General features: G+C 38.3%; 1 protein-coding gene across 1 annotated transcript in view; it reads right to left on the bottom strand.

Annotated features, from left to right (window-relative positions):
- Window positions 1-12465, bottom strand: part of WDFY4 (WDFY family member 4) — a 208753-nt gene that overhangs the window by 47590 nt on the left and 148698 nt on the right. Inside the window, exons 40-47 of the mRNA XM_053449912.1 lie at window positions 7700-7777; window positions 6374-6562; window positions 6061-6112; window positions 3621-3751; window positions 2641-2789; window positions 1771-1966; window positions 1564-1649; window positions 649-711 (exon numbers count right to left, since the gene is read on the bottom strand). Of these exons, the coding sequence (XP_053305887.1) occupies window positions 649-711; window positions 1564-1649; window positions 1771-1966; window positions 2641-2789; window positions 3621-3751; window positions 6061-6112; window positions 6374-6562; window positions 7700-7777 (944 nt within the window). The remainder of the gene's footprint in view (window positions 1-648; window positions 712-1563; window positions 1650-1770; window positions 1967-2640; window positions 2790-3620; window positions 3752-6060; window positions 6113-6373; window positions 6563-7699; window positions 7778-12465) is intronic.

Genomic DNA, 12465 nt, shown 5'->3' with positions numbered 1-12465 from the left:
CTCCATTCCAGAACCCCTCTGGATAAATTGAAATATGGTTTTGCACATCCTACATTGCAACCACTAAAAAGCTACAATGGAATTGATTGAAAACCACTACTGCTAAAAGACTGTGTAGATGTTACATCTAAAATGAATACATTTTCACACATTCTAGACATCAAAGAAACTGGTAGGAGTGCTTTCTGCACATGTGCACGGGGCATCCTGGAACACTCAATGAGCCATCACTGGAACTTACCAGTGGTTTGTGTAGAACATGGCCACCAAATTGCTGTTTTAGGCTTTTCCTTTCTCTCTCCTGCTGGTACCTGAATATGCTATACAGACTTTTAAGCTGTATTCCCACATCTTATGCCAGTTGATACATGCACATGTGGTAAAGCTGATAGTTCTGAGTGGGGTCACTCACTGGAATGCTACATCATATTAGTGGCTACACCAAATTATTATTTGCTTCACATGCAAGATGAAGTATAGAGTTTTATTAGAATTAGAAGCCTTTAAGTGATAATCTAAATTAACACAAAAAACTGAATTATGTTGATGACATGGGCACAGGATTCTTGGTAAGTAAATAAGCTAAGTTATGAAAGGTGGGAGAAAATGCATTTGGATGTAATGGTTCATATGCTGCTAGAAGCCTACCTAATATCCTGGATATCCTCCACAACGTCTTTTTGTTTGAGAGATGGAATTAGAGACTGAAACCTAAGCAGAATAAAAAGAATCAGATACAATAGAAAAGAATATACAATTTGAAAACATAAGGTGCATGTTATCTTAATAATCACAAGCAAAATAACTGCTAAGAATTGAACAAAATCATTTAACAGCTTACAATAACAGTGTAAATTAACCCTAAATTCCAAGCAAAACAGAAACGACAGATGAAACAAAATAAGCAGAGTGATTAATTAAAGCTACCCAAAGCACATAACGGTGAGAAAGAAAATAATTTTATTGGGATGTTCAATGTAAAATATAACTCTGCTATATAATCTAGTTTGTCTATCAGGGTAACTATATGATGAGAATTGGTGACCCTAGGTCTACAATCAGGCCTCCAGTACCAAGACGCCAAACAGCTCTGAAAGTAAAATTTTTGTCCACTGACTGTCTCCAGTGGAACAAAAGGCCTAATGTCCTCAACTTTGTTCTTCTCACTGGGGAAACAATTGTTTGTGAAACTTAAGCTGCTTAAGTTTTCAATCCTCGCCTGAATCTATGGAGGACCAAACTTGCCACAAACCCTGGAAGCTAGGAGTCACTTACTGAATGGTGAATTTGGCATGTATTATATGCCTAGCCACTCATTAATTCTCACAAGCCAGCAGCCTGTTAACTCTCACATAGGGTATTTACTGTACACTTGTCCAATACATCAAAAGCATCATATCATATACTTCTCCTTATACACGACTTGATCATTAGCAATCAGACTAAGCAGAGCCATACTCTTGCCATGTTTGTTTGAGAGTGGAAAATGTAAACGGGTGGCAGGGAATTAAAATGAAATGTCTAATTGTAAGGAGAGAAGACTGAGGAACAGTTGAGAGTTACCATTTCATTGCTGCAGTCAAATCTCCATTGGGAAAGACAAGAAACGTTGTAGTTCTATTCATGAAAAATATTTCCATAGCGATTTCCTAAAAAAAAAACAAGTATAAGTTATTGTTTTGCTGCTCCCAGATGAAATAAGGTATAAATCAGTGATGTGTTGCCACCAGATGAAAGTGTATGGATTAATTAAAAATTATACAGTAATACCTGCATGAGGAAATGCCTGGGCTGCAAGTCCATCACTTCGTGGTATGAGAAACGCTCTGCCCATGGAGTCACTGGTTCAGCCTCTCTTCCAAGAGATAATGCAATCTCAGATGCTTCCAGATTCCCTACTAGCTTTTTGGTGTATGTGCTGGGCTTATCCTTATAGCACAGATCATATATGAAGGGATCCTGAATGCTGAAAGTGATGACAACAGTGATGCAGACATTTAATAACAGATGTATCTATGCATCTCCAGTAGTAGATAACACAATCGATTACTGTAAATACCTACATAGAAAATGTATGTATGTGTCCAAAGAAAACCTACGTAAACATTCTTCAAACGTGAACAGCCGATGGAACAACTGCTCTACTGTTTATTTCTACACTATCCCTGCTGGTCAGTAAAGATCTCCTCCTGTAGCTTTACCCTACGATCTAGTACCAGAAAGTCTCTCAGTGAAGTAGACTGTGTACAGCGTTAACAGTCATAAGTGGAAATTATTTCTCTAGCATAGAGGTCCATTTTCCCCATAACTGAAATAAACAAAAATGTCTGGCTCGTTGTCTGCTCATTTTAATGCCTGCTCTATCCAGTTTTCGACATACTTCACCTGTATCACTTTCCTATCAAGACATAACGCTGTTGAAAAAGCAGTAATTTAGCATTTTTATTGGATGTAGCGGATATCTGTAGTATTTGCTCCCAAGGGGACAGCTCTGAAAACTGGACTGGATTTAATAGCTGAGTATAATTGATATTCACCCTCTGCTAAACCAGTAAGTTTTATCACAGAAAACAGTAAAATCATGGCTAACAAACACATGTGCTCCACAGAGTGTTTTAGGGCTTTTGCATTATACACTACCTTGAGACTCCATGACTGGTGCACGTAACTTCCCCAGAGGAGGACAAGATAAAGTGAGGGCATAGGTAAAAATGTTTTTTCCCGAAGAGAAGAACCCCTTCTAAGATCACGTGCCCCTCTACAAAAACCACAGACATCTTGAATGAGATCTGCAGACAAAAGACAGCAATGTGTGTGAAACTTTTTTTTAGCTGCAGTAAACCCTCAAACCTTACTGGGTTCAAGTAAATCCAATTGTCATTGATTAAATACAATTTAAAATCACACACTGGAACATATAACTGTACTGGTCTCCAGTCCCTGTCTTTCTTTAATGGTCACTTACAGAGATATGCACTGGCGAAGACGATTGTGACCCATGCCTAGTCTCAGGTGCACATCCTGTTACACATAAAAGTTACTGAATACAGCATAACAGACAGGTCCTGTTGTGTGTAACAGGCTCCACCGTCATCTGTGTCTGTGAATCGCAAACACAGGAACATCAAGCCTCAGGCTGACATATAGTAATTATAGTACCAAGGGTAGCGAGAGAGACACACACACGACCTTTCTCTCAGCAGGGAGATATTTTAGTTATGGAAACTACTGAGAAATTCACACCATCTGGAGACTTATCTGCATCATTCCTCAGTTAATTTCACCTCCTATGTTCAGCAGTTTTCTAACTATAATGGTAATTAACTTTCCAAATATGACATACAACGAAACACTGACCAGAAATTTTTTATAGTGCTAGTTTGCGGTAAAGATTCTTTAGAATAAATAAACATAGGTAAATGCGTGAGATCCAGTGCAGCTGTATCACATTAAATCTTTAAGGGGATTTCTTTAACCAGGGTTGTTCATTTTCATAATGACTGCTCTCATTTCTCCCTTTTGAGACCAAAATCACCCTCCAATCAATCATGATCAAGTTAGTTGCATTTGGTTAGTTAACCCATTGTCAGAATAGGTACTCCCAGTTAACTAAGAACCACCTTTTCGCCCTCTGAAAACTCTTGAAGGATCCTCAGTGTCTCCATACAGAGATCTCTAGACGATGAACCCTCCAGATCTTCCTGAAGAGCAGGGAAGAAGGTCAGCCCAGTCCTATCACTCATCCAGCCACCTATGAAAACAGTTTTAGTGAAAGAGAAGATTGATGGGCCTCGTTCCATAGAACCCTAACTATAACTGATCTACCACAACTATATGCCATGGCTAAGATATACTACAGCTCTCTAGTTTATGGCACAAAGTAGCTGACATGCATGGGAATAAACATTTACAGACTAAAAGAAGATATTTTTGTAGGCAAAGTTTAATAAGAACTAAAAAGATAAGTATTTTGGCTCTTCTCTTACAGCAAAAATGTAACTATGGGTCAGTCTACTCTAGCCTTTTCCCCCATACTTTGGTATAGTTTATATAGACATTGCATTCAAATGCAGGTGTACTTGGAGCAATTCCAAAACTAGCAGCTGTATGTATTTGGCAAGTCATTTTATCTCCTTGTGCATTAAACATCAAAAATTAAATTATAATAAGTACTCTTGTGCCTTAAAAATTCAACAAGCACAGCTGTGTACATTGCAGTGTTACTTCATTAGATGTAGTATATTACATAAAAGGGACCATTTACACAGCATATTGGAAACACAATCTAAATTGTGAGCTTAACACTAAAAGTCACTGACGAAAAGACAGATAAGGAAATACCTACAATGGTCTTTGGGAAACAGAACAGTATGGGAACACTTTATCAGGGTAAGATGTGTGTTATAATATTATATAGTATAATATGATATTAATATATAGTAAAATATTAATATAATAATATATAGTAAAATAAATAATGATGGAGTGGATTATTTTGGTGTTTCCACACACCCCTGACAAACATAGATAAACTATATTTTGATTTCTTATGATGCCACCAAACACCAAATATGGCAGTAAGTAAGTGTAAAAAACAAAAAGGAGGGGGGTTAAGGAAGGAAACAATAAATGGACGATGGAAGAGGAAGCATGGGATAGTGGAGAGATGAAAGGAAGGTAGGAAAGGTGGTGAAATTGGGTAGGATATCTATTACCGTATTTGCTCGATTATAAGACGACCCCGATTATAAGACGACCCCCCAAAATCAAAATATTAATTTAGGAAAAAAACAAAAAGCCTGAATATAAGACGACCCTATAGGAAAAAAGTTTTACCAGTAAATATTAATTCATGTAAATTATTTTTTCATGTTTAATAAAAGCTATGATTGAGAAAAATATATTTTTTAAATTTCCTTTTATTTGCCAACCTGCCTCCCCCCAGTTATGCCACTCTGCCCCCAGAAATGCTTTATACCCCCCTATTTGCCACTCTGCCCCATGATATGCCTTATACCCCTATATGCCACTCTGGCATATAGGGGGTTAAAAGGCATATCATGGGGCTGAGTGGCATATAGGGGGTTAAAATGCATTTCAGGAGTTATATAGGCATATCATGGGGCTGAGTGGCATATAGGGGGTTAAAATGCATTTCTGGAGGTCCAGAAATGCATTTTAACCTCCTATATGCCACTCAGCCCCATGATATGCCTTTTAACCCAGCATGTACTGGCTGCCTTGGCTTGATAGGAGTGTGATTGCTGTTAGCAGTTTGATATAGATATATATATATATATATATATATATATCTATATCAAACTGCTAACAGCAATCACACTCCTATCAAGCCAAGGCAGCCAGTACATGCTGGAACCTGGGGATGATAGTAGTGGGATTACAGCCTCCCTATGCCATGCTACAACCCCCACCCCCCTTACACATCCATGCTATCACACACAAACACATTTAAATACTCATTCATTCCATTAATCACACATACTTCACACATTAAACACACATTAATCACACATACTTACCCAAAAACCCTCCCCCACCCCCTTACCTGAACTGCAGATCTCTCACTCGAAGACTTCTGCAGGGGACCGGCTGTAGAGCAACTTCTCTGGCCCCGCCCCCAGAGGAGGGAGGGGGAGATAGAGCTCTGTGAGGACGCTGCAAGCTTCCTGTCCTCCTGCTTCTAACAGAAGAGACGCTGCTCGCGACCGGTAAGCAGCATGGCCCCAGCAGACATTTTTTGGGGGGTCTGAGAAGACGACCCCGATTATAAGACGAGGGGTATTTTTCAGAGCATTTTCTCTGGAAAAAACCTCGTCTTATAATCGAGCAAATACGGTATTTTAACTCTGGATTGCACATGACACCAGATATTTTGCAAGTTTTAGTCTCTTTTAACCACTTAAGGACAATGGGCGGTCCCTAAACCCATTGAAAACAATGCATTTTGAGCTTTGACATTAAGAGGTTAATAACATCATTATAATAATGTAATATAAATCATAGAACATTCTTTATGAAAACTCAATGGACCTATCATACCTGGACTTGTCATTCTCTGAAGAGAACGTATCCCCCTGCTCTCCGTATACTTCTGGAACACAGACACAAGACACAAATAGGTGAGCAAATAGGAGGAAAGTTAGTAGTTTTTTAAATTGATTTTTAGAGCACCGGCATATTTAACAGCATTGTTCAATGATCAAACAGTACATCACAAGTAGTGTTTTACACAACAGTTTGGACTTCCACAAACATAAGCTGAGGTGATTCTTGCTTAACCTTCCAGGTTGCTTCCAGGATGTCATCCCATGTCCAAATGCATAAAGTGGTTAAACCAAACTTTGAACTTTACCAGAGTCTGCGGCATTCTCCAAACTGGCTGCATTCTCTTCCTGACACGCCATGGACCTTCATGTGGGCTTAACTCCCAAGTCATGTTATATTGACTGCTTAGGGAGCCCCAGACGCCTCCTTCTGAATACAGATGTTCCTCTTGAGCCACCCAATTTCTGTAAGTGGCCATATGTTCACATTTGTTTACCTAGCATAAAACCAAAAGTGTGTATAATTTACAAATACAATTTATATTATATATATATAGTTTTAATGAATAAAGAACTTTCATATCTGAGAAAAGAATACCACCTCCAGTATGTATGCGTTTCATTTCATTCAATGGCAAATTTGTTTTAGTGAAAACATTTGAGAGCAAGACCAGGAAGATCATGATGACCATACCATCAGAAGACCAGTATAGACCAGTATCAACCCAACATCATTACAGAAAAGAACAACATCTGAATCCACTATTCAAGCCCAACTGAACCAGGAACTCCATACTCCCAGTAAGCAAAATCAGTCAAAAGATGACTAACAACGTGTGGACTTTGTGGGGGAGTAAAAAAAAAACATTTACCATGGGCCAGACAATACAAAATTAGTGACCATACCAAATATCAGAAATGTATGTTTTACTTTTATTAATGAACATTATGCATTCGGTTTGAGAAATACTTTATATTGTGCCAAACAAATCCCTTTTTTTTGCAAAAAGCTGAAATAAAAGCAGATTGTGCTAGTGGACGCTATATCCAACTATTATATATCAGTAAGCCTAGCCATGACTGCATCTCACCCTCACTGACTGGATGGATCAATCAATTAAACTGTCCTTTTGGGACTCTTAGAAAAGGAAACACTCCATAGCGTTCTCGCTAAGATGCGCTATCATTTCTGTATTATATCTACACTTTTGAGGAAACACACTGTATACACAGGAAATATATAGAACATTGTTAGGAAATGTTGTTAAAAATGTAATCTTTGGTGATAATGATCTAGGTGTTCTGTTTGTGACTCATCAAAGCAACATTAATGTTCTGCTTAACAGAAAAAGGTTACCTCTTACGATAATGTGGCAGGCACATTATTGGTGTGACTAATAAGTAAATGGGATTTAATATGTCATGATAAATAAGTCAAAACACAAATTCATAGGAAAATCAGCACATATGGGATGTACCTTTGCACAATATTAATCGTGGTTGTGTCTAAAGCTAGAAAACATTAAGTTATTTTATGACCTAGTTTTCTTATTTTAACAATCTTTGGCACTTAATTTGCATCAATCCATTTCCTATATAAACACATCTTGGTTATATGTTATATGTTGCTGTACCTGTTGATTGTCTCTGTAGAGATACTTGAAAACATCCTGGCCTGCTCTCATGCAATCATTCATTGTGGTAGCAGCATCCTGCAAAAATACATGCAAAAAATAAATAAAAACAGGAACAAGAACAATGCATTATACTGTTGACTTTTGGTAGCTGCATACGCCATTAGTGGCTTGATAACCAAGTTTGAGGGGGCTCCCTTAGATTTGAGTTTTAAGTGTTTCTGTAGACAAGTTATAGACTGAATTAATTATTCAACATAACTGACATTCTTAGAAACTTTCAGTTATTTTTGTAAATATAAGGACACTTGATATCCCCAGCACCATTTTTTTTTCTGTTCACAGTATTTCATGAACCTGTTTGTGTTGCTTCAGATCACAGTATTATATATATATATATATATATAATATATAATATATTATATATTAAGTTGTGTTTAAGTAAATCCAAACAAGAAGAAGGATAGTAGTAAAGATAAATAAAAGTCAGAAGAATATTTACTGGGGATGCAGATGACAGCGATCTTGGGGGAGAAGTGGGGGGGGGCAAGCATTTTGGTCCACAAGTTTATCATTTTAAACTGGCATTATTGTGCAAAATGGACATCTTGTGTTTATTTGCTTCTTAACATAACTACTCATACAAACTGCATACATTCAATGACAGTTTCTGGGACAAAGCCATTAAAATGCAGAACAGTACGCAAAAATCAATAAGGTAATTTTTGACACCACTGGATATTAATGCCTGCACTATATCATAACTGCATGTGTGCGTCAAAGAAAAGGTTAAAAAAGGTATTAACTAAATAGGCTGTAAAAGGTAAGGAGGATAGGGATGATATATAATGGGAATGTAAGAGAGCTCTCAAGGGCATATTTCAATGGATCAGGTGGTTTAACACCTTTGTGAAAATGGCTGATTTTATTTTTTTGTATCCTTCGTGACAATGGCTGTTTTAACATTTCTGGGGTGCTTGTGTTTAGCTGTTGCCCACCACAAGCTTAATGTAACCTCAAAAGAGTGACGTGATGGAGCAAAGGGCGTCCGTAGCGACGCTGTTCCAATTGTAGTATTTTTTTGTGTTTTTTCCCCCCACATACATTCTACTTTAGGTATGAATTTACAGGTTCCAGTATATGTTACTGTGAAACAACACATCAACGTCTCCTGAGTACAGCGACACCCCCCGTGCATGCGTACTGATGTACTATTTTTGGGACAACTTTGAACCCGGCCAATTCAACTTACCCCACAAAATCATACATTTTTTAAAAACTAGACACCCCATGGGACTTTTAAAATGCCAGTATTTTAACACTTTCCATGCACAAAATGTTGTGAAGATATAGTGCTAATGTTAGGACTTATGGTCACTGTGCGTCCTGGATGTATTTGCTATCCAAATGTGATATGCCAGCAACCCCATCTCCCGTCTGTAGTATACATCTGAATTAGATTGCAGGAAGTTGCTGTGATCCCAGGCAGTTCAGTACAGTGTCAGCTACTGCGTGCATGGTCACTAATGAACTTAATTAGATGATTAGCAATGTTCATTACCCTTCACCTACTTAGATGTGCTGCTGAGAAGGGACTCTAAGACTCTAAGATGCAGACTGCTTTTATCTCAACTATGCATCATAAAGGACACAAGACTGGTTAACTTGGGGTCATAATAAAAGTTCCAAAAGTGACCTATTTTTCTACAAAGTCCAGAACAGTAACAATTATATCTGGGTTTGAGTGCTGTTTATGCACATGATACATTATCATACCTGCAAACTTCTTGGCTCCGGGTAGCGGGACGTGACCAGAACTGCCCACTGACGTCAGCGGGCGGTCCTGTGACTTCAGTGGGACATTGTGGGAGTTCCTGCTGTCGGAGGCGGTCCCACTGACGTTGGGGGCGTTCCCACTGACGGCAGCGGGAAACACTGCCTCTTAAAGGGAAAATGGGCGGGGAGCGTCAAGACCCCACTCCCGCAACCCAAAGGATTTGGGACTTGACCCGGAGAAGCGGTGCTCACCCTGCAATCTCCGGGTCAAACCCGGAGAGTTCCCAGGTATGCACATTATGCGGGGTTTCTTGTAAACACTTTCAATTGACCTTTACTAGCATCCCATAGACTCGCACAAGAATGCTGACTCCCCTGCCAACTGTATGACATATCTGTCCTATGTCTTCCTTTTTGCTGTAAGCTATCACATCTGTTGGCAATATAGATTTATCTGAGGAGCATACAAGGGGTGCATGTTGTGATGTATTTTGTATTTTGCTAATTTAATAGTGATTAACACATTCAGTACTAACAAAAAGAGTTGCCTGCTCTTTATTATAAGGGAAAATACTGTGTGAAAAGTAGGGGGTGACGGTAGGTGGAATAGGTGGGGTTTGCAGAGGAAAAAAAGACCTGTCTAATACTTTCAATCTTGTCTTTGAAGTGGGTGGCGAGATCTTGGGCAGTGAGAGAGGTTTGTGGTGTGGGTGTGGAGGAACTGGGAAAGAAGATGAAGGTGAAACAAAGGAGTTGTGGGTTGGAAGGGAGGATATGAGAGTGGAAAACTAGAGCTGTTGAACTGTAGAATGGATAGAATGGATTTGTGATAAATAAAGTCTCCACTAGATTTGGCTTTTCTGAAGCAGTGTTCCAAAAGAAGCACATGATTTTGTCCTGGGTGGAGAAGGGTAACAGGGGCAATGCTGTCAAAATACGAGTAGAGTGTGCTGTTGTAAAAAAGGATGCGGCATCTGGACAGGAAAGACCGGGTAAGCAGGGTAAGACCGGTCCTAGTTCAGCTGAGAGTTGGAGAGGGGTATTATTCTGTAGTCAAGACACACCGGTCAGGATGCAAGACACTTTATTGAGGCTGGGCGTAGTTGATATAGCCACTTTACTGGAGGAGGGGAAATTGACAAACACAAGAAACAGGAAAGGATTAAAATAATTAGCACATAACACAATGTCATGGGATTATGCAAACAACATCACCAGCAGACGAATCTCCTCACAAATTCAACAATGACAAATTCATAACAGAGGTAACTGATTTAGGGAAGGAACACATAAATGTAGAATAGTAAATGAGTCAATCTCATAAAATGGGGGTTTTACATCTTTTACAATATCTGTTTGTCAATTCTAGTTTTGTCACATCTCTTGAATATATGTATTATAAGAAGCGCTGCTTAAATTATTAGCTCTAAATAAAAAATAACAACAGAAAGACATTATGGAGATATTTGTCTTATACAAAATACAAATAAAAGTGTAAGTTTTACAATTCTTATATTGTGTGTATGAAATTAGGCGTTTTGTACGTATGTATAAACAAAATGGTGAGGTGAGAGATCTCTATACTGAGCAAAATTTCAATTTCAAATTCATATGAAGGTTGGTAAGGAGGCAGTGGCACAAGTTTGCCCATAAGATGATCTGATTTGAAGAGATCACCATCTGCCTTACACTGACATTAAATGTTGTTTTTCACTTTTGAGAAATCAAAAGTAAGCTTGTAGACTTTCCTTTTTTTTAAAGTAAGCTTAAAATAACAACAGCATTTCTTTTCATATAAGGTTTGCTAAATTGTTTTCTGTCAAATAAAATCTGAACACGTCATTAACACTAAATATATAATACCAAACATTATCATCTATCACCATGTATAATGACACTGCTGTAGAAAAGCCCTGTGGATTTCCCATGTAAGTCAAAAAGTGAGCAAAAAGTTAATCAAGCTATTTGCAAATGTACAAGCTCAAATGATAATGGCAAGATGTCCTTACTGAAGCTTCCTAAACTCACTAAAGTTAATAAATATGAAAACGAAAACTAAGTGGCGCCTATGCTGCTCTTGGGGGATCCTATACCTTTAAAGGGTTAGTAAGTCATTCAGCTTACATAGGGTTAAAAACGTGCTCTTAGTTTTTAGGGGATGCTTTATGGCAGAAAGGAATCTGACATTCTGTGATGTCATCACTGTATGTGCTGTTTTCCATCCTCCCTCTGTCAATTTGCCCTGGGGTCTGTTTAATTATTGTTTTTAAAACTAATTTTGATTATTCCGGCTGATCGGCTCAGCGAGCACTGTAATTGATATCTGCTGGTTTCTCCCACAGAGAGAAAGCTATGTGATGTTTTTTTTTCAGCTGAAGGTTAAATGCACTGTTATTGGTTCCCCTAAATATGCCAGATCATTAGATCATTAGCTCCCTCACAGAAGTACCCGCCATCTGGTGTTGCGAATGGAGACATCACTCACGCACGAATGCATGAAATTGAGGTTCTTGTCTCTCCTTTTCACTCTCTGTCTTTTTCTGCTGCACATAGTTTTACGCTCACAAGGAGATGGGAGAGAAGAGACATTATTAATCTACTGTTATTCCTCATCATGTCAGATCACGACAGTTCTGCGGTGCTTTGACACAACAGAAGCTGGAGGGCAGGAAGGCTGCTCTTCCTTTCTCAAACTCTGAGAAAGTTCCTGAGAAGTCAAGCAGCCAGGGGCAGATCAAGATCAGGTAGGGTCCTGAGGCAACACTGTTAATGAAGTCACCTGAAGAATGAAAAATAAATAAATCTATATATATATATATATATATATATATATATATATTGATATTCTTGATTCTTGATATATATATATATATATTCTTGATAAAAGTCCTTGTGAAGAGAACTAAAACATGGACATAATAAAAATCATTTTGCATCACCGTCTTGTGAGGTGATGTCCCAAGAGTGCTTTATTTATTTACTTATTTACC

The sequence above is a fragment of the Spea bombifrons genome, chromosome 11, assembly GCF_027358695.1.
Source record: "Spea bombifrons isolate aSpeBom1 chromosome 11, aSpeBom1.2.pri, whole genome shotgun sequence".
Classification (NCBI taxonomy): domain Eukaryota; kingdom Metazoa; phylum Chordata; class Amphibia; order Anura; family Pelobatidae; genus Spea; species Spea bombifrons.
The sequence above is the reverse complement of the archived record's forward strand: the minus strand, read 5'-3'. Positions and strand labels throughout refer to the sequence as shown.